Source organism: Schistocerca serialis, chromosome 2 (genome assembly GCF_023864345.2).
Source record: "Schistocerca serialis cubense isolate TAMUIC-IGC-003099 chromosome 2, iqSchSeri2.2, whole genome shotgun sequence".
Taxonomy (NCBI): domain Eukaryota; kingdom Metazoa; phylum Arthropoda; class Insecta; order Orthoptera; family Acrididae; genus Schistocerca; species Schistocerca serialis.
This window is the reverse complement of record NC_064639.1, coordinates 615477135-615500402: the sequence shown is the minus strand read 5'-3', so window position 1 is coordinate 615500402 and position 23268 is coordinate 615477135. Positions and strand designations below refer to the sequence as shown.

At 38.3% G+C, this 23268-nt stretch overlaps 1 protein-coding gene across 6 annotated transcripts in view; it reads right to left on the bottom strand.

Annotated features, from left to right (window-relative positions):
* Positions 1–23268, bottom strand: part of LOC126457665 (transmembrane channel-like protein 5) — a 294095-nt gene that overhangs the window by 87019 nt on the left and 183808 nt on the right. For all 6 annotated transcript variants that reach the window (XM_050094160.1, XM_050094162.1, XM_050094163.1 and 3 more), the window contains 2 exons: positions 16387–16537; positions 9139–9371 (listed from right to left, as the gene is read on the bottom strand). In XM_050094160.1, the coding sequence (XP_049950117.1) occupies positions 9139–9371; positions 16387–16537 (384 nt within the window). The remainder of the gene's footprint in view (positions 1–9138; positions 9372–16386; positions 16538–23268) is intronic.

Below are 23268 nucleotides of genomic sequence, written 5' to 3'. Positions count from 1 at the left end.
CTCAGAGCCATTTGACCCATTTTTGTTGTGGCATTAAATACTTATTTAGATGAGGATGAAACAACCTAAAGACCCAAACCCCCCCCAAATTTCCAGCCATGAGAGCCTCATTGTAAGCTGAATTCCAAATTCGTTTCACCTCCTTACGTAAAAGTTCAAATCAGCTGATTGCTACCTTTCTTGAGGTGAGACTGAGTCAACTGTGACTCTTTAACTTCATGACATGTTTTGGGATCGTTTTAATGATGTAGCAAAATGAAAATAATTATAGTCAGTGTGATGGTCAAGAAATACACACAATCACAAGCAATCTAGACTATTATTAAAGACAGTTTGAATCTATCATATTCATGACTCTGATATTTGGTGGTCAGTTAATGTGACAAATTTGAGAAAGTTTATCAGAATTTATCTTTCAGTGCTTTGCAACAGTGTATATTGAAAGACTTTTGTAAAAGCTGGCCTTGTTTCTGAAGACAAGCAAAATCACTTATCTCTTAATGCACAGAAATTGATCTTCATTCACTATAATTTGCCTCCAGTTCAACAAGAATACTAACTTAATTTCTGTTAAAATGAATAATAAATGGTATTTCGATTTAGAAACACTGCTATTTTATTTGTGTTTAGAGTAACTACAAGTGAATTACATGAAGCTGATTTAATGAAATGTTCACAATTTACTGAAAATCTGGTCTCTGTCAGATATTGACTTGCCATCTGGTATCCAGCCACATAGTACAATTATGCCAGATACCAGATGGTTTCACAAATATATGTTTCATCTCAACTTTCTGAGCCTATCATGTTGTCACTGGAGTCTACTTAACCATACTTTCTAGAGATATCTCTAGAGCCTTCATGGGTACTGTGATGCTCCTGGACCACTACCTACAGGCAGTCAAGATCACGGACAAGAACTAGACATGCAGTGGAAAGTAGAGATGGGTGATCTGCTCATGAATCGATTCAAAGAGCTAGAGTCTTCGACAGAGTGAGGGATTGGTGACTCAGAAAGAAAGAGAGTTAGTTCTTTCGATCTGAGATGTCTTTCCAATGATGTCAGTGAGCAGAATAGTCTAACATAGCCTGCTACAACAGCATTCCACACAACATGCTGAATTAGTCACTATAGCATAGATCAATACAGCAAGAAAGTCTCCCAAGTTGCATGCAGGTGGACTCAGTACCTCACTTGGGAGCAAACAAACTGCAAGGAATTGACTTGCAAGAACAGGTGAGGTCACTCTCAGCAAACAGCTGTATTACAACTCTTGACTCAGCATGGAGAGGATCACATGGCAACTCGTGAGCCACCCCCCCCCCCCCCCCCCCACCCCTCTTCGGGCTTTCACTGATTCTGCTTGCAGTGCTCTTCGCTCACTCACTAATTCATACTCACAGTTTGACCTGATTACTTTTTGACTCTGCGTTCTCTATTTGAATTCAACTCGGCACAGATAATGTTCATTAACTGTATGTAATATAACCTTATTAAACTTTTCATTTTAAAGCATGTACAGGATACAGAATACATTGCATGTACATCTGCTCTCATTTGTAGGCTTTAGTACAGGGCTATTACAAATGATTGAAGCGATTTCATAAATTCACTGTAGCTCCATTCTTTGACATATGGTCACGACACACTTCAGATACGTAGAAAAACTTAAAGTTTTGTTCGGCTGAAGCCGCACTTCAGGTTTCTGCCGCCAGAGCGCTTGAGAGCGCAGTGAGACAAAATGGCGACAGGAGCCGAGAAAGCGTGTGTCGTGCTTGAAATGCACTCACATCAGTCAGTCATAACAGTGCAACGACACTTCAGGACGAAGTTCAACAAAGATTCACCAACTGCTAACTCCATTCGGCGATGGTATGCGCAGTTTCAAGCTTCTGGATGCCTCTGTAAGGGGAAATCAACGGGTCGGCCTGCAGTGAGCGAAGAAACGGTTGAACGTGTGCGGGCAAGTTTCACGTGTAGCCCGCGGAAGTCGACGAATTAAGCAAGCAGGGAGCTGAACGTACCACAGCCGACAGTTTGGAAAATCTTACGGAAAAGCCTAAAGCAGAATCCTTACCATTTAAAATTGCTACAAACCCTGACATCCGATGACAAAGTCAAATGCTTTGAATTTTCAGCGCGATTGCAACAGCTCATGGAAGAGGATGGGTTCAGTGCGAAACTTGTTTTCACTGATGAAACAACATTTTTTCTTAATGGTGAAGTGAACAGACACAATGTGCAAATCTGGGCGGTAGAGAATCCTCACGCATTCGTGCAGCAAATTCGCAATTCACCAAAAATTAACGTGTTTTGTGCAATCTCACAGTTTAAAGTTTACGGCCCCTTTTTCTTCTGCGAAAAAAAAGTTACAGGACACGTGTATCTGGACATACTGGAAAATTGGCTAATGCCACAACTGGAGACCGACAGCGCCGACTTCATCTTTCAACAGGATGGTGCTCCACCACACTTCCATCATGATGTTTGGCATTTCTTAAACAGGAGATTGGAAAACCGATGGATCGGTCGTGGTGGAGATCATGATCAGCAATTCATGTCATGGCCTCCACGCTCTCCTGACTTAACCCCATGTGATTTCTTTCTGTGGGATTATGTGAAAGATTCAGTATTTAAACCTCCTCTACCAAGAAACATGCCAGAACTACGAGCTCGCATCTCGCATCAACGATGCTTTCGAACTCATTGATGGGGACATGCTGCGCCGAGTGTGGGAGGAACTTGATTATCAGCTTGATGTCTGCCAAATCACTAAAGGGGCACATATCGAAGATTTGTGAATGCCTAAAAAAACTTTTTGAGTTTTTGTATGTGTGTGCAAAGCATTGTGAAAATATCTCAAATAATAAAGTTATTGTACAGCTGTGAAATCGCTTCAATCATTTGCAATAACCCTGTATTTAAAAAGTGCATCTAATAGTAAGTATTTTAATTTTCCATATAATGTATTTTTAATGCTGCAGGACATTAGTCAATCACATTGCCTTCACCAAGAAGAGCTTCAAGCATTATATGTTACCATTTTACCAAACTGGTTATAAAAGGGAAAATGCCATTACTGTCAGCAGATAACTTCCTGTAATTCTGGCTACTTATGAAACCTGAAGAGATGTCTAAAGTCCAAGGATCCAGCAGTCTGTCTGAAACAGTACAGGTCAGGAAGCCGATCAAGATCACAATAAACCGATGAGTCTTCTGTAGAAATCATTTCTCACAAATTATCCTTACCAATGTCTGCTTCCACGTCAGATGAAGTTCTGCTTCTGGGACATCAAAGTGAATCTCAATCTGTATCACACCTGATATTGTCATTTAGTTTCTGAACGTCTCCAGATCTATTTTCTTTTGTGATCCCCTCACCTCCAACCCGTTTTTGTTTGCTTGTTGCTGTTGTTGTTGTTGTTGTTGTTGTTGTGGTCCTCAGTCCTGAGACTGGCTTGATACAGCTCTCCATGCTACTCTATCCTGTGCAAGCTTCTTCACCTCCCAGTACCTACTGCAGCCTACATCCTTCTAAATCTGGTTAGTGTATTCATCTCTTGGTCTCCCTCTACGATATTTACCCTCCATGCTGCCCTCCAATGATAAATTGGTGATCCCTCGATGTCCCACAACATGTCCTACCAACCGATCCCTTCTTCTAGTCAAGTTGTGCCACAAACTCCTCTTCTCCCCAATTCTATTCAATACCTCCTCATTAGTTATGTGATCTACCCATCTAATCTTCAGCACTCTTCTGTAGCACCACATTTCAAAAGCTTTTATTCTCTTCTTGTCTAAACTATCTATTGTCCACGTTTCACTTCCATACATGGCTACACTCCATACAAATATTTTCAGAAACAAATACCTGACATTTAAATCTCTACTCGATGTTAACAAATTTTTCTTCTTCAGAAACACTTTTCTTGCCATTGCCAGTCGACATTTTATTATCCTCTCTACTTCGACCATCATCAGTTATTTTGCTCCCCAAATAGCAAAACTCCTTTACTACGTTAAGTGTCTCATTCCCTAATCTAATTCCCTCAGCATCACACGACTTAATTCGACTACATTCCATTATCCTTGTTTTGCTTTTGTTGATGTTCATCTTATACCCTCCTTTCAAGACACTGTCCATTCCATTCAACTGCTCTTCCAAGTCCTTTGCTGTCTCTGACAGAATTACAATGTCAATGGTGAACCTCAAAGTTTTTATTTCTTCTCCCTGGATTTTAATACCTACTCCAAACTTTTCTTTTGTTTCCTTTACTGCTTGCTCAATATACAGATTGAATAACATCGGGGATAGGCTACAACCCTGTCTCACTCCCTTCCCAACCACTGCTTCCCTTTCATACCTCTCGACTGCTTCCTGTACAAATTGTAAATAGCCTTTCGCTCTCTGTATTTTATCCCCGCCACCTTCAGAATTTGAAAGAGAGTATTCCAATCAACATTGTCAAAAGCTTTCTCTAAGTTTACAAATGCTAGAAACAAAGGTTTGCCTTTCCTTAATCCTTCTTCTAAGATAAGTCGTAAGGTCAGTATTGCCACACATGTTCCAACATTTCTACGGAATCCAAACTGATCTGCCCCGAGGTCGGCTTCTATCAGTTTTTCCATTCGCCTGTAAAGAATTTACGTTAGTATTTTGCATCTGTGACTTATTAAACTGATAGTTCAGTAATTTTCACATCTGTCAACACCTGCTTTCTTTGGGATTGGAATTATTATATTCTTCTTGAAGTCTGAGGGTATTTCGCCTGTCTCATACATCTTGCCCACCAGATGGTAGAGTTTTGTCAGGACTGGCTCTCCCAAGGCTGTCAGTAGTTCTAATGGAATGTTGTCTACTCCGGGGGCCTTGTTTCGACTTAGATCTTTCAGTGCTCTGTCAAACTCTTCTCGCAGTATCATATCTCTCATTTCATCTTCATCTACATCCTCTTCCATTTCCATAATATTGTCCTCAAGTACATCGCCCTTGTATAGACCCTCTATATACTCCTTCCACCTTTCTGCTTTCCCTTCTTTGCTTAGAACTGGGTTTCCATCTGAGGTCTTGATATTCATGCAAGTGGTTCTCCTTTCTCCAAAGGTCTCTCTAATTTTCCTGTAGGCAGTATCTATCTTACCCCTAGTGAGATAAGCCTCTACATCCTTACATTTGTCCTCTAGCCATCCCTGCTTAGCCTGTCAATCTCATTTTTGAGACATTTGTATTCCTTTTTACCTGCTTCATTTACTGCATTTTTATATTTTCTCTTTTCATCGATTAAATTCAATATTTCTTCTGTTATCCATGGGTTTCTATTAGCCCTCGTCTTTTTACCTATTTGATCCTCTGCTGCCTTCACTATTTCATCCCTCAAAGCTACCCATTCTTCTTCTACTGTATTTCTTTCCCCCATTCCGGTCAATTGTTCCCTTATGCTCTCCCTGAAACCCTGTACAACCTCTGGTTTAGTCAGTTTATCCAGGTCCCATCTCCTTAAATTCCCACCTTATTGCAGTTTCTTCAGTTTTAATCTACAGTTCATATCGAATAGACTGTGGTCAGAGTCCACATCTGCCCCTGGAAATGTCTTGTTTGCAACAACCCATAAATAAATTTGTCAATGTTATGAAACTAAGCCCACAAAATAAAATAATGGCATAACATTAAAAAAGCTAAAACATTTTTTCCCTAATCATAATTTACAAATTTGAAAAATATTATTAAGTGCTCTAATACCCAGTTGTTAGTTAAGATTAAAAATTACTTCATTATTGTAAAGATGGTGGGTGGAAAACTACAAATAATAGTAGTTTCTATGCACTAACAGCAAATTTTACAGATGAGAAGATTGAATTACAGTCATAACTTATAGAGTGATTGCAATCTGAAGAAAGAGACAGTGCAGAAAAGATTTCAAATTGCATAAAGGCCCTTATCGCCAAGCATAATATTAAGTTTAAAACCACTTTCAGTATGAAATCAGCTGCCATAGTTTTGAACCTTCCACATCTCAAAGTGTTTGCACATTATTTAAATCTCACTGTGTAAGTGAAATACAAAAGTCAGTACAGAAAACTGTTGATGAGGTTAAGTTTTTTTTTTTAAATTTAATTTTTTAAAATGGTATGATTTTCTTTAGGCAAACTTGTTGCATTAATTAAACGAACTTGACAAAAAGCAAGAAAATTAAGCAAAGAGATTAATAGCCGACCATTTAGCACCATAATGGGTGGGAAGTCTTTAATTTGGGACGAGTTCATTGATTCCATCAGCCAGTTCCAAGATAGCTTCAACATGGGAGCTGCAGTGATTGTTGAACTAGACAAATATTAATCTGAGGCATATTTGTCTTGAACTAGTGATTCCTTATGTGAATTTAGACAAATGCTGTACTCAACACTTCACCAGTTGATCCTGAAAAGATTTAGTACCCCAGCTACGAGGGCGCCCTGTGAGCATATCATTTCAAAAGGAGAACACATATGCACCACAAAAAAAAACTGATTTACTTCAACTAAATTGCCACTCGCCATATAGTGGAGATGTTGAGCAGTAGACAGGCACAACAAAAAGACTGTTAAACAAGTAAGCTATCAGCCAAATGCCTTCTTCTGAAGTAGACAAAACACACACTCACACAAACACAACTTGTAAACACATGACTACTGTCTCTATTTGCCAAGGCCACACTGTGAGCAACTGTGCATAATGAGAGAAGTAATCTTGGTGACGGGGGTTAAAGAGGAGGCTGGGGTAGAGATGGGGAGGGATATCAGGGTGGGGTGGGGGATGGTAAAGTGCTTCTAGCAGGAGGATACAGGTACGAGATGGGGAGAGGGCAGGACAGCTAGATGCTACTTGGAGGTTAATGGAGGGCATGGGGGGGGGGGGGGGGGCAGAAAAGGGGAGAAGAATAGAAGTTAAATACTGTCGGTATGTTGGTGGAATAGAAGGCTGTGTAGTGCTGGAGTGGGAACAAGGAAGGGGATGGACGGATGAAGGACAGTGACTGATGAGGCTACGTGTGTTACTGAAAGGGGATGGGTGGGTGAAGGGCAGTGGCTAATGAGGCTAGGTGTGTTACAGGAAGGTAGGATGTACTGCAGGGAGAGTTTGCACCTGTGCAGTTCAGAAAATCGTATGCTGGTAGGAAGGGTCCAGATGTCACATTCTGTGAAGCAATCATCGAAGTTACGAACACTGTGGTGGACAACGTGCTCAGCAAGTGGGTGGTCCATCTGTTTCTTGGCCACAGTTTATATCAGTGACCATTCATGCAGACAGACAACTTGTTGGTGGTCATGCCCACATAGAATGCAGCACAGTCATTGCAGCTTAGCTTGTAGTCCACATAACTGCTTTTGCAGCCCTGCCTTCAATGGGATAGGTGATGCTTGTGACCAGGATGGAGTAGGTTGTAATGGGATGATGTATGGGACAGGTATTGTATCTAGGTCTATTAAAGGGATATGAGCCTGAGACAAGGGGTTGGGAAAAAGTGTGGAGTACGGATAGACATGGATATTGTGCAAGTTCAGTGGGTGGTGGAATACCACTGTGGTAAGGATGGGAAGCGTACTTGGTAGGACATTTCTCATTTCAGGGCACAAAGAGTGTTAGTTGAAACCCTGGTAGGGAATGTAACTCAGTTGCTACAGACTTGGATGGTACTGAGTCATGAAGTAAATGCTCCTATGTGGCCAAATGATGGGACTTGGGAGATGGTATGTGACTGAAGAGAGACGCACAGGAGATCTGTCTCTATACAAGGCTGGGAGGGTAACTGCAGTCTGTGAAGGCCTCAGTGAGATATTTCAAGAGGGACTGCTTGTCACTACAGATGCATGGCCATGGGTGGCTAGTTTAGTAGGTTTTTTTCTTTTATTGCCTGTCTGCAACTCAACATCTCCACCATATAGTGAGGAGCAATCTAGCCTCTTCATAATATTGTCATTATTTCACCCTGGATTTTCTATTGTTTTATTTTACTTTGACTAAACTTTTTCAAATTTGATTATGCCTTCTTCTTAGACATCTATATAGTCATGTTAAAAGTAAATGCAAGCTGTATATAACTTCAAGAACTACAAAGTACACTTCAGTTATATTGCAGTTTCTATTATTTTTGTTTTCAAAAAAATTACAAACAAGTAACAAGAATGAGTTTTATTTTTCTAATATCCAAATTTGATAAAAATATTCAGAATTTTTGACAATATTTCTATTTTACTGATGACAGAATTAATGCTTTTTGTGAATAGAAGATATATAATGGTAAATTATTAATCCTCTTTCTACATTCTTTCAAAAAAGGATAAAAATAGGGAAAAAATACTGGAACATTGACACTGAACAAAACAGCAATGCTTCTTCCTTTCATTTATTTCACTAATGTGAATGGTGAGTGGTGAGTTGTGGAAAAAAATGAGTTCATTCCAATAAGTGAGCAGTTCCTACCCAGTCCCTGAAAACAATGGTTTTTCCACCTCTGATGGAGATAGGTGACCAAGTTAAAGCAATATGTAAAATGATAGTCCTGGGAAATAAGGACAAAATAAAAATGACAAGCTAGGAATAAATGATATAAGAAAATAGCAAACGAATGCATTTTATGAGAAATAAATAAGTAGAAATGACTCATATGGTGTACATGAAATGAGAATATATCAGAAAAAGACAAATAAAATGTTATGATAAGCCGAGGTGCAGTATGTAAAACAGTGGATTATATACATACAAAGGATGAAAAGCAATGGCAGGTGTACAATGAGGAAACATGAAACAGTGGCTGCCCACATGTTTAACTCAATAAAGATAATGAAATACGTTCAATAAAGACAATGAGATATGGTTAATACAGAAAACATACCAGTAATGGACCAACAAACACACTAAAAATACAACACTAATGACTGATACGTATAATTCGTCTTTCTTCTTCTATCCCTTCTGCTGCTCTGTTCGCCCATTTGTTTATGTGACTTAAAGAGCGGAAAATTTATTTTCAAATCTCATTTATTTGTTCAGACATAATAAGTGTCTATGTTTACTCTAAGAATTTGTATCTATTTTACATGGTCATAATTATCTTATTTAATCTCTTTTCTTCTAATCTAGACAGTGTTTTGCTTACCTTAAGAGAATGGACAAGAGCCATGGTGCTACCACCATGATAACTGTAATAATCAGGGGCAACATATAGTTCCAATCAAGTGGTTTCTTTTCGAGCACTAGCCATATGGCTGCTCCAGTTCCAATAAAAATAGTGGCTGCTGATAAATTTACCACAAGACGTACTAAAATGATTTTCAACCACGATTTCCAGTTGTGTTTCTTTAACTCCTTGTAATCCTCAGCAAGAAGTTCCTATGTTCAAAATACATGTGTAATACAAGTAAATAACATAGAATTAAAATGAGAAAGCCACAACAGAAAGTATTAAGGCCCATTCATAAGTAGTAAATGAGACTCAGAATGACACACAAACAATGACAACTAAAGGAGGCTATAAGGCAAACTGAAGACCATAATAGAAAAACAAGAAATATTTATGCAGTTAGTTTCTTAATAGTCTAAAAATTCATTTTCTTTTACTTTTACAGAGGAAAGGGAATAAAGGTACAGTGCAAGAAATTGAGAAAGGAAAATATAGCACATGTATAATGCAGCACAAAGAAATATGTATTTGTGATTACAGTTATCAAATCCTTTACTGGATTGTTATAAGATAAACTTGATAAAAACATAAATCAGCACCAATAAATATTAATGATCTAAATTAATCACAAGCTGCAAAAATAAAAAAAATGAAAAGTTATTAAAGAATGGATAGTCTTGATTCTGGAACAGAATCAGCTAGATACTGAAGCAGCCAAACAAAATCTCTTGATAACACACACACACTATGGCAACTTAGACCGAAACTGTTTCGTGTTAGCTGCACCAAGGATGGCACCCCATCCATTCCAGTGATTCAAATTCCTTTACTCACCAGTTGTCTCAGTAGGCCAAATAATACACATTATGCACAATATTGTGAAATTTTGGATGAAGTACAAAGCAGAAAACTGAATTTACTGTTGTGTTTTTGTCTTCAGTCTGAAGACTGGTCTGATGCAGTCTCCATGCTCATCTACCCAGTGCAAGTGTCTTCATCTGAGAATAACTACTGCATCCCACACCCATTTGCACTTGTTTACTGCATTCACTTCTTCAACTCCCTATATAATTTTTGTACCCCACATTCTCCTTCAATACCAAATTAAGAAGTGCTTGGTGCCTCGGAATGTGCCCTATCAACACATCCTTTCTTTTAGGCAAGAGTTTACTGTTACCGAGACAATAGTCTAAAAACACATCTTCAAATTCTGAAATAAAATTAGTTACTGCATTTGAAGATTTCTAATATTTTTCAGAATCTTCAGCTGATATTAAAGTTAGAAAACAAACTTTGTTTATAGTTATGGAATTAAAAGAAAATTAGAAAATGTGTCACTCAGAAAAAAAAAAAAAAAAATAAAAAAAAAAATAAACAACTTAATATTGCTCACGAAATCTGATAAATTGCTACACTTTACTACAATCACTGCAGAGTGTATAGTTTAAACAAATTTGTAACATGTTTAGAGGGTTGGGTTGGGTTGGGTTGATTTGGGGGAAGAGACCATACAGTGAGGTCATCAGTCTCATCGGATTAGGGAAGGACGGGCAAGGAAGTCGACCGTGCCCAGTCAAAGGAACAATCCCGGCATTTGCCTGAAGTGATTTAGGAAAATCACAGAAAACCTAAATCAGAATGGCCGGATGCGGGACTGAACCGTCATCCTCCTGAATGCGAGTCCAGTGTGCTAACCACTGAGCCACCTTGCTTGGTAACATGTTTAGAAACACACCCAATGATAAGAAACTATTTTGAAATAATGATATGCCTGTTTGCATAAGTATATTTGAACAAATCGGAAAGTTAGAATATATTGCAATAGGTGGCAGCATCTCTCAGTTTACATAATTTGGTGTTTACTCGTATCATAAGATTACAATTTTTATAAGAGAAAGGTAAACTTTGCAAAAATAATAAAACAGTGGGACATCTACAGAACAAAAATCTTATGCTTCAAAGGTGGCACTTACAAATAAATATCATTACCAAGCTCAACAATGTGTAAAGAATAGATTGCTACTCGCTACATAGAGGTTTGTGTCACAGACAGGCACAATGAAAAAGCATGCTAGAAATGGTCAGGTCCTAGCACCCAGTGACAATGGCTGTGTGTGTGTGTGTGTGTGTGTGTGTGTGTGTGTTTCATGATACCTGTCCACATCTATACCTACCTGACTGCTCTTGCTCTGCAGTTCACACTCAGTTGCCTAGCAAAGGGTTCAACAAACCACTTTTACACTATTTCTCTACAGTTCCACTCTCAAACAGTAAGCAGAAAAAATGAACACTTAGACTGTTCCGTACGAGCTCCAGTTTGTCTTATTTTATTACAATGATCATTTCTCACTTTGCAGTGGGCATCAACAAAAGATTTTCGCTTTTCAGGTAGAAAGTTAAAGACTGAAATTTCATGAAAAGACCTTGTCACAACAAAGAATGCTTTTGTTTTAATGATTGCCATCTCAACTGGCATTTATGATCCATGACACTTTCTTCCCTATTTTACAATAATACAAATGAGATGCTTTACTTTGAAAGTTTCTGATGTTCAAAATCAAATGGCTCTAAGCACTATGGGACTTAACATCTGAGGTCATCAGTCCCCCAGACTTAGAACTACTTAAACCTAACTACCCTAAGGACATCACACACATCCATGCCAGAGGCAGGATTCGAACCTGCGACCATAAAAGCCGCGTGGTTCCAGACTGAAGTGCCTAGAACCACTTGGCCACAGTGGCCGGCGTTTCTGATGTCCTTCGCCAATTCTATCCAGTAAGGATCCCATAATGCACAGCAATATTTTAGTGGAAGATGGACAGGCATAGTGTAGGCAGTCTCTTCAGATGATTTGTTCTACCTTGAGAGACTCAATACCTCCTCTATGTAGTGAGCAGCACTCTATCCTTTCCATATTGTTATTATTACATACTGGACTTTCTATTGTTTCTTTAATGGGCTCACCTACACCCGAAGAAGAGCATCTGTACTATCCACTGTCACTATTTAAGAACTGCCTGGGTGTTTGGTGGCATTTCAAGGAGGTTCTTAAACAAATAGTGAGGCTGGGGAGTCATAAGTTTTAATTTATCTATAAAAAGTGTGTCAGAAGAATTCAATGGTAAAATCTGGAGTGTACTGACACAGCTTCATTGGCAAAGTGTGCCAGGTTTTTCAGCTTTCACTGCTACTGCTGAGAGAGAAGAGCATTTTGGCATACCAATTTAGTCTGTGTGTTGACAGTGGATGTAAAATTATTCTAACGCTATCTTGTACGAACTTAGAATATACAGAGCTGCTTTCATTTACATTGTCATGTAAAAATTCAAACAAGAGCAATAAGTCCAATTTTAGCATTGTGACTCATAGCTATTTATTTGTATCCTGTATACCAATACAGTCATAGAATTCTGCCATAACAATTTATGACAAGTTAACTTTTGGTACATTTGCAGTGGATGGTTCTGTAGATTTCACTGGAAAGGATGTTGGAGTACTCAAGGGTTTATTTACAGTCACACTCAAGAAAATGACGTGTTATATTTTCAAAGAGTTTAGTACTTGGAAGGGTGATTTGGGGATGGAATTGAGGAGAGAGAAATGAATGTAACAGATAAACATATAAGATGGAACATTTGGGATGGTTGAGATGAAGGAAATTCAATCTTTTGTGAACGAAACATGAACTAGATGAGGATCTCCTCTAAAAAACAGTAATTAGTTTTAGACAAATAAGACCATTTTCAGACTTAAAATACAAGTGAATAGGTCTAAACTGTGTTTTATTCAATTTTTCTTGCCTGATGAAGATATGAACTCAGTTCCTAAGACATCTGAGTATAGTATCTTAAACAGTAAAACAACTTGTTTGATGGGGCCCTAAATATGTCTTTTGAGGGGGTGGATTTTAATAATGTGCAAGTAGGTGGACTGCATGTTTAGAATAACAACACAAGAATGTAAGAATACAGTGTTGAGATAGATCTATTAATATTTATAATGTGAGGAGATGAAAGCTCAAAAACCTTTCAAATAAGCTCATAAGCATAGCGAAAGGCTCTCGAGTATGACATGTCACTATTATTATTGTTGCTGTTGTTATTGTGTGCGCTGGCTGGGATGTGCAGCAGTACAGCCAGTGCTCATGAACCAGTAAATATGCATTTGTAGAAAATTAAACCATACAAAGAATCCACATGAATCAATAAAATGGTAAAAACAGAAGTGTTTAAAAATGTGCTAAAAATAACACAATAATAATCAAGAAGCAGTCACTGAAATGCTAACTGTTAGACGTAAGAAAGATTATGGATTAACATTCTACATCTATATCTACATAGACACTAAGCAAGCCACCATACAGAGTGTGGCGGAGGGTACCCTGTAACGCTACTCGTCATTTCCTTTATTGTTCTACTCGCAAATAAAGCGAGGGAAAAATGACTGTCTATGTGTCTCCATATGAGCCCTAATTTCACTGATAATGAGGTCAATAGAGACAGGTGGTTCTTAGAGCAAACCTGAGGAACAAACTAAGATGCTCCTTACCAGCACTTCGTGTAAGAACTTGGAAATTAAAAAAACCATTTGACATATGTACTGCCTTTCTTTAAAACAGATGCCTAGTACTTAGTCAAATTATGGACTGTCCCATCATTAAGAGGTGATGTGCATTTCTCCACAATCTGGTGTACTTGTGTCTACATATCCCAAACACCACGTATTGGTGTTCCCTCTTGTCAGAGAGATGTCTCTTGATCTAGAATGCAATGTGCTAACAGGTAATTTATCTTTTTGGCAGTACATCCTTGCTTCAGACCAGGTTTTTTACCTTCTACATGGAACAATGGGCCTGCCTTTCCCTCTCACTTACTGCATTATCATTCCTTCCATTGTCTTCTATTATGCTCCTACATACTTAAATTTATTCACTCTTTGTACTATTTGCCCTGTAATACTTATTATGTCCATTGCTACTCTCCCCTTAGGTCTCCTTCTGTTGCCAAGTGGCCAGCATACATGGCTGTCATGCAGAGGACACCAGTTTGGGTTCGACTCCCAGTACTGCCAAGGATTTTTTTCTCAGTGGGAGGACAGGTACAGGGTACACTCAGCCTCATGATGCCAACTGAGGAGCTACTTGACTGAACAGAGTGGCTCTGTGATCTGGGAAATCTGCAAAATGGCTGGGAGAATGATGTCCTGAACACATGCCCTCCATACTGCATTTGCATCTCTATGATGCCGTAAGGTAGAGGACGATACAGTGGTTGGTAGACAAACCGTGAGCCTTTACAACCTGGACAAGGAGCTCATTTAACCCTCCTCTCACTCCTCATTCTCACCGCCACTTCACACTTGTTTGCATTAAATTTCAGTCCAAACTGTCCCACCACATCTAGCCTTCCTTTTACTCTCCTCCACCATTTCCCACACCATAAATCAGCCATTGATGTTATGTTTTTGTCTCCTATTTGGACTGCCTCCCCTGTCATTACCTCATCGATAATGGTGGAGAAAAGTAGAGGAAGATCGTGCACTCTCTTGCTTCAATCAATTTTTCCATTCAATCCTTTCTGTCTTCTCTCTTCTTACTTTTAGACAACTCACACCTCCCCGATACATTTCCTTTGCTCTTCTCACAGACAGCTTTTGAATTCCCATTTTCTGAAGGTTTTTCCCAGATTCTGCTTCTTTTCATATTATTCTCTCCGAAAGAGCAGCATCCGATTTTGTATGAACACGGTAGTATGTTAATTTGCTCAGAACTGACAGTTTACTTAGATAAAAGAACATAAAGATGTAGAAAGTATTTTTTATGAATAATGTGTCAAGAGGTAATTGTCTTAAAGTGTTTTAATGCATATTTAGCAGTGATTTATTAAATGATGTTGCAATGGTATAATTTACTCCACTTCAATCCTTGATGTCAATTTTATATGTAAAAATTTTGATACACCTCAACTACCTTTCACACTAAAATGGTAGTGGATTAACTATAAATACTACCCATGTGATATGTTTGATAAGCTTTCTGTATTACCAGCTACTTTTAATTGAGCTGGAAAGTTTTCTTTAATGAGAATGTTATTAGTTTATTACAATGACTCATACATACTAGTATATGTAAGCCATTCACTGTCTAGTTTCCCCAAGAATAATTATTGAAATGGCAGTCTGGCTAGAGCAGCCAGAGAGAGCAGTCATGTGTGTATGAGGTGTGCTTGCTTGAGTTAATGTGTGTTTTTTTCTTTCATTTTCTGAGGAAAGCTTTGGCCAAAAGCCAAGTGTGTAAGTCACTTTACTGTGCCGATTCACAACTCAGTGTGTCATCTTAATGGTGAGTACCAATCAATCCTTTTCATAAGTGTTGATTTAATTACAGATATACAGCAAATGTAATGTGCACTAGCAATGAATTAAATTTACACCAAACAGCAAACAGGATTAAGTCTTTTGAATCTTCTTGTAACACTAATCCATACTTTGGTATATTGTTTTCTTACTACTTCTATTAGTCTGTCTTGTGTTTATAGCAGATGTCATTTTTAAAAGCTTGCTTATCAGCTCCAACTGTTTCTGTGTCTGCAGATTAAATAAATTGCAATTCTTCTAATACGACAAGAAATGAAACAGATTCATTACACCCAGATGGTTGGTGTGAGCCATCTTTAGCAGTTCCTCTTCTCTGGGGGCAGTGCTTGTAAGGGCTAACGGTCTGCCTGCACACAGCAACCTCTGTGCATGTGCATGCTTAGCTGCCACAATCCTGAAATGCTGACCAGCTACTTGTGTCAGTACAGGTGGGTGCCTACCACAGAATGCCTTGACAGAATAACTCATTATACCTGTTAGCATAAGGCATCATATTCTTTCAAACTGGTAGCTTGCAGTCCAGGGCACAAGGAACTACTCTGTTCTATCTACCTCAGTTCACCACATGACTGAACTGAGTTACATTCTACTACAGTATGAAAGGTTTGTCTGTATCTGCAACCTCTTCTTGCTGTATTGTATGTACATACTGTACTGTATCTCAGCTGAAGGTTTAAATGTTAGCTACTGAGTTCTCTACAACAGAATTTTGAATCTGGTGCTAATACACAAAACTGGCAGATGTGAAGAAGCAGTAGAATGTATTATTGTCTCAAGAACTTACATTTTGAAAACAGCTTATATCAATGTGAAGCATATTTCTGAAAAATTTAATTTAGTATGTACCTTTATTTCATTGTAGAGACTCTTTGATTTCAGATTAGCAGCTTCAGTGGTTGCAATGCTGTAGTCCCAACCGCAAAATATTTTGAGAGCATATACATTTTTTATCCCACCTGACGTTTCAATGAAGACTTTTCTGTAAGATCTGGCAACACTGGAAAAAGATAAACACACAATTATGATCAACTACATATTTTAGTGCACAACAGCATCCAGTAAAAGAAGGTGGCAGACTTTCCATGTAGTGTACATTTTAAACTACATAGATGATGATATGTCTGAAAACCACTGCTTTCTACATCACTAACATTTTTTAAAAAGAGGTAATAAAGAACTATGAAACATATCATTGTAAGTTCAACTTATATGCTTAGGCTGTCATCCTTGCAAAACAAAAATGTGTAAAATAGAGGTGTTCTCAAGATAAAAGCTAATAGTCATTACAAATAAGCTTCAAATTTCATCGGGTTTAGAATATTACAATCATTTATTACTAATTATTACCAAATCTTACTCATTCATCAGTAATGACTGGACAGATTGCATCAGACTTACAATGCTATGAATACATACAATAGAGAAGACATATACAGCAAATCAGGAATACTGCACTAGTAATGCATGATGTTATTACTTAATAAATAAAGAAAAGTAGTTATGTAACTAAGAAATAATTGCAGCTATCATAATTTGACAGCAATATGGCATGATCTAACAGTTCAACATCACTACTTTGCAATTTCACTTCAAAAATTCAGTAACTGAATACAAAAATCACTTCTCTCAGGGCATTTGCATTCTGAAGTTTTGTTATAAACATATCCAGTGGCAATCAACACATTAAATATTTTCAATGTGAGTAGTGGAAATTTCTCTAATATTCAGGATAACCAGCAGCTTGGGATGCCCCACTCTTTTTTATGAGCGTTATAACTGCAGATTTCATTCCCTATAGCTGAGGTTTCCTGGCTTTTTTTTTTTTTTTTTTTCATAATTGAAGCAATTTAAGACATGTTGACGAGATAGATAAATGAAAGTTTGCACTGGTACAGTTTCTTATCTGATGTTTATATCATGCTACCTGCATTTTTGGGAGTAGTGCTGCACAGTACACTGTTAAAAATACTGTCTGACTTCATATACTTTAATTTTCTTCGAAGGTATATGATATATAAGAGTATCCTGCAAGTATGTGCAGTGTGTTCTTTCCACAAGAGCTTACCATAAATAATGCAACTGAGAACTTTCTCAGTGCTCAAGTTGTTCAAAAGTCCGCTATCACTACAGATACAGAATATGTGGTATGTTTTATCTTAATTTATTAAATTCATTTATAATGAACCATTCCTTGGTCATAATGAATACTCCATTTTCTTCCTGAATTGCCTGAATAGGGTACTTTCCACTAAATAATAGTGTTGTATGATCTATGAAGATTCTGATCTGATCATGTTTGCTCAAGTGGGTGTAGCAATATTAGCAGAAACCCAAATACAGATCACTAATGCAAATCATATTCCATCCATTGTCACCTGTTTCCTGAATAGGACTCTAAGTTGCAACACCAAACTCACAGCATGTCCAATTGTTCAATAAGCATGGAATGTCATTCAATCAAATGACTTACTAAGGTCTCTATGGATTCCTTTTCTGCACAGGCTTTCCTCATTATTCTTATTCTATCAATGTTGCCACAACGGTGGAAACACAAGTTTGCACATTTTGAAATATGTTACAGTTAGAATATCTTAAAAGAATCTGTTTCTTAGCATAGTTACTGTAGTTACTTGTTCTGTAATTAATTAATTAAAATTATTATTATGTCTTTACTTTCTCAGACGTTAAGTCTGGTTAAAAATGGAAAGTGATGCGGACCTTGATCAAGTGTCACTTCCTTTTAACTGTATGGTATGTGTTATATTGCATTTAGGAACTTTCGGGTAATTGAACATGTATCAATAATTACAGATTTCTGTAGTTGTATATATAAGTTTGGATGTAGCTGTATTGCATTGATGTACTGGTGGATATTGTGTGGTATGACTCCTGTAGTTGATAGTATAATTGGTATAATGTCAACTTTATCCTGATGCCACATGTCCTTGACTTCCTCAGTCAGTATTATTATTATTATTATTATTATTATGTAGTAGTAGTAGTAGTAGTAGTAGTAGTAGTAGTAGTAGTGGTGGTGGTGGTGGTGGTAGTAGTAGCTTTATTCATCCGTAGATCTCTTTTTACAAGGACACAGGACATGTCAAAGTATTTACAAGTTTATAATAGAGGGAAACATTCCACGTAGGAAAAATATATCTAAAAACAAAGATGATGTGACTTACCAAATGAAAGTGCTGGCAGGTCGACAGACACACAAACAAACACAAACATACACACAAAATTCAAGCTTTCGCAACGAACTGTTGCCTCATCAGGAAAGAGGGAAGGAGAGGGAAAGACGAAAGGAAGTGGGTTTTAAGGGAGAGGGTAAGGAGTCATTCCAATCCCGGGAGCGGAAAGACTTACCTTAGGGGGAAAAAAGGACGGGTATACACTCGCACACACACACACATATCCATCCACACATATACAGACACAAGCAGACATATTTAAAGACAAAGAGTTTGGGCAGAGATGTCAGTCGAGGCAGAAGTGCAGAGGCAAAGATGTTGTTGAATGACAGGTGAGGTATGAGTGGCGGCAACTTGAAATTAGCGGAGATTGAGGCCTAGTGGATAACGGGAAGAGAGGATATATTGAAGAGCAAGTTCCCATCTCCGGAGTTCGGATAGGTTGGTGTTAGTGGGAAGTATCCAGATAACCCGGACGGTGTAACACTGTGCCAAGATGTGCTGGCCGTGCACCAAGGCATGTTTAGCCACAGGGTGATCCTCATTACCGACAAACACTGTCTGCCTGTGTCCATTCATGCGAATGGACAGTTTGTTGCTGGTCATTCCCACATAGAATGCATCACAGTGTAGGCAGGTCAGTTGGTAGATCACGTGGGTGCTTTCACACGTGGCTCTGCCTTTGATCGTGTACACCTTCCGGGTTACAGGACTGGAGTAGGTGGTGGTGGGAGGGTGCATGGGACAGGTTTTACACCGGGGGCGGTTACAGGGGTAGGAGCCAGAGGGTAGGGAAGGTGGTTTGGGGATTTCATAGGGATGAACTAAGAGGTTACGAAGTTGGGCACTTTTGTGGCTCTTCAAACCCAGAACCTCCCACAGAAGAACCACAAAAGTGCCCCACTCGTGACAGGATACTTTCCGGGACTGGATCAGATTCTGAATGTGGCTCTCCAGCAGGAATACGACTTCCTCAAATCCTGCCCTGAAATGAGATCCATCCTTCATGAAATCCTCCCCACTCCACCAAGAGTGCCTTTCCGCCGTCCACCTAACCTTCGTAACCTCTTAGTTCATCCCTATGAAATCCCCAAACCACCTTCCCTACCCTCTGGCTCCTACCCTTGTAACCGCCCCCGGTGTAAAACCTGTCCCATGCACCCTCCCACCACCACCTACTCCAGCCCTGTAACCCGGAAGGTGTACACGATCAAAGGCAGAGCCACGTGTGAAAGCACCCACGTGATCTACCAACTGACCTGCCTACACTGTGATGCATTCTATGTGGGAATGACCAGCAACAAACTGTCCATTCGCATGAATGGACACAGGCAGACAGTGTTTGTTGGTAATGAGGATCACCCTGTGGCTAAACATGCCTTGGTGCATGGCCAGCACATCTTGGCACAGTGTTACACCGTCCGGGTTATCTGGATACTTCCCACTAACACCAACCTATCCGAACTCCGGAGATGGGAACTTGCTCTTCAATATATCCTCTCTTCCCGTTATCCACCAGGCCTCAGTCTCCGCTAATTTCAAGTTGCCGCCACTCATACCTCACCTGTCATTCAACAACATCTTTGCCTCTGCACTTCTGCCTCGACTGACATCTCTACCCAAACTCTTTCTCTTTAAATATTTCTGCTTGTGTCTGTATATGTGTGGATGGATATGTGTGTGTGTGTGTGTTTGTGTGCAAGTGTATACCCGTCCTTTTTTCCCCCTAAGGTAAGTCTTTCCGCTCCCGGGATTGGAATGACTCCTTACCCTCTCCCTTAAAACCCACATCCTTTCGTCTTTCCCTCTCCTTCCCTCTTTCCTGATGAGGCAACAGTTTGTTGCGAAAGCTTGAATTTTGTGTGTGTGTTTGTGTTTGTTTGTGTGTCTGTCGATCTGCCAGCACTTTCATTTGGTAAGTCACATCATCTTTGTTTTTAGATATATTTACAAGTTTAGATCAATTTAAAATAAGGTAATTCGTATACACACATATTTACAGACTTCTAGTTAGAGACAATCATTAGATTCACACCTGGTATACAATACTTTTTTAACAAATAATTTATTAAATAATGTAATGTCACACTGTTCACTCATATCTCACTATCAGTCATTGCACACACTATACACACATTGTTTCATAACACTCCACTCACTACACACACAAACACACGCACACACTGGTGATCTCTGGGCCATTTTTTGTACAACAACTTCCTATTTGCTATCCTGAAATACTGACTCAGTATCCTTCTATAATGAGTGAGATGTTGAGCTTTGAAAGAGGGAGACGTGTTAGTATTGTGCAGTGCATAGCGTCGGGTAAGTTTTCCTAGAAAAGGAAGAAAAAAGGAAAAAAACATAGTGTGAAGGTGTTATGTGGAATGTTGGATGTTTTATAATCATCATCATCATCATCATCATCATCATCATCATCATCATCATCATCATTATTATTATTATTTATTTGCATAACTTTTTTTTACCAAACCCCTACTCTGTTTTATCTAAGTAATCCTCCAATATATAAAACATATTGCATAACAGGTACTTTTAGCTGCCTTTTTAAATAATTGTATTTTTGAAATTTCATTTATCTCTTTTGGTAATTTATTGTACAGTTTTATTCCTTGGTAGAAAATGCTGTTTTTAGTTTTATTTTTATTTTTTCTTGGCAAATGTAAGTTGAGTCTAGCTCTTGTTCCATGTCATATACAGAACTGTTTGTGCAGTAATTACCAGTGTTATTTTTGATGTGTACAACTGACTGGTTAATGTACTAACACAGAGCAGTTAAAATCCTGTGTTTTGAACAGATCTTTACAATAAGCTCAACTACCATTTTTTGTTATGATTTTTATGGCTCTTTTCTGGAGTTTGAAAATTGGGTTCATATTTTGTGCATTTTTCCCCAAAAAAGAATGCCATAGCATATGAATAGTATGTAACTAAAAGACACTGCATGTTACACATTGATGATAGGGTTCCAAGGGCGTAACATGCTGATGACATTCTGTTTGCAAGTACCTTTGTGCGTTCACACCACTTCAACTGAGAATCAATATTCATTCCCAGAAATTTTGCATTTGTTGCACAGTCTATAGAAATGCCATCTACATTTAATTTAAAATTGTTATTTCCCCTCTTCAAACTGAAATTCATGCCATTAGTTATCATTATGGTCAATGTCACTTTATTGCTTATTGACAAATCATAAACTTCCTTGGGAGCTTCATTTGCTTTCTCTGCAAGGAGTTCTCTTGTTTTCTCAGTGACTACAATATTGCTGTCATCAGCAATGAGAATTTTTCACCGAGAGTAATACTACTGGGAAAGTTATTGATGTATATCAGGAATAGTATTGGTCCTAATATCCTACCTTGGAGAACCCCTATATTAATGTATTTTGGTTCTGATAAGTGTTTTACTAAATGTTTGGATCTATTTGAAGTATGCGTTATCTCTACTCTTTGTACCCTATCTGCTAGGTATGTTTGCAACCAGTCATTAGCTACCCCTCTTATTCCTAATGCTTCTAATTTATTTAATAGAATATTTACATAGTATAGGACATACCATCAACAACTGAACTCTCTGGCAGTTTGTAAGCTTTGACTATGATCATGACCTTGTTAGTGTTCATTTTTCTCCATTTAATACTTGTACAAAGCTGTTGGCCATTTCAATACTCACAGAGTTCATAGCCAAACCTCAAATCACTTGTACAGTTTTTTCCATTATTCTAACAAAATTCTCATTAAATTCACCAGACTACTAGATTTTATCAAATCTGTAGGTTTTGTCCTATATCCGTTGAGTAGGTCTGATGTAGCATTGTATGGATTATGTACTTTTTCAGTTTAGCTGGTGTCGTAATTTTTTATTTCATTCCTACACATGTTTTTTGCCACCAAATAACGGCAATCACACAGCCTTTACACTTCCACTTGTTACTGCTCTGAAACAGTCATTGTGTTAGATTACAAGTAATGCATATTATTACTATTATTTTATCCCTAATGGTTTGAAAACACTGTGGCTGTTTTCATAAAAATCACCAACAGGAAAAACTGCAACCAGCCACACTTTTTGAATTAGAGTTCGAAGTGAAGTTTCCATTGTAAACAAAACCACAGTTACAAGAATTTACAGTACACAGTATGATTTTAAGGAGAAATGTTAATGGCAAACAACAACAGAAAAAGGTTAGAGTCAACTAGAAAATTTAATCTTGATAAGAGAACATTCACAATAATAACTTTTTGCATCAAGTTAAAACTGCGCACATGATTCGGATACAAACGTAGATTTTCACAGAATGAATGTTCTCTCTGCAATCGAGTATGCACTTATTTGAAACTTTCAGGAAGATAAAAGGTGTAAAACTGGGATGTGAGTTGTGTTCAGATAGCTGAGTCAGTAGAACACTTGCCTGCAAAGGTGAAGGTCTCATGTTTGAATCCCTGTCCAGCACACAGTTTTAATCTGCCTAGTGTTTTACTAATTGGGCTGTTGTAGCTCCCCTTATGAATCA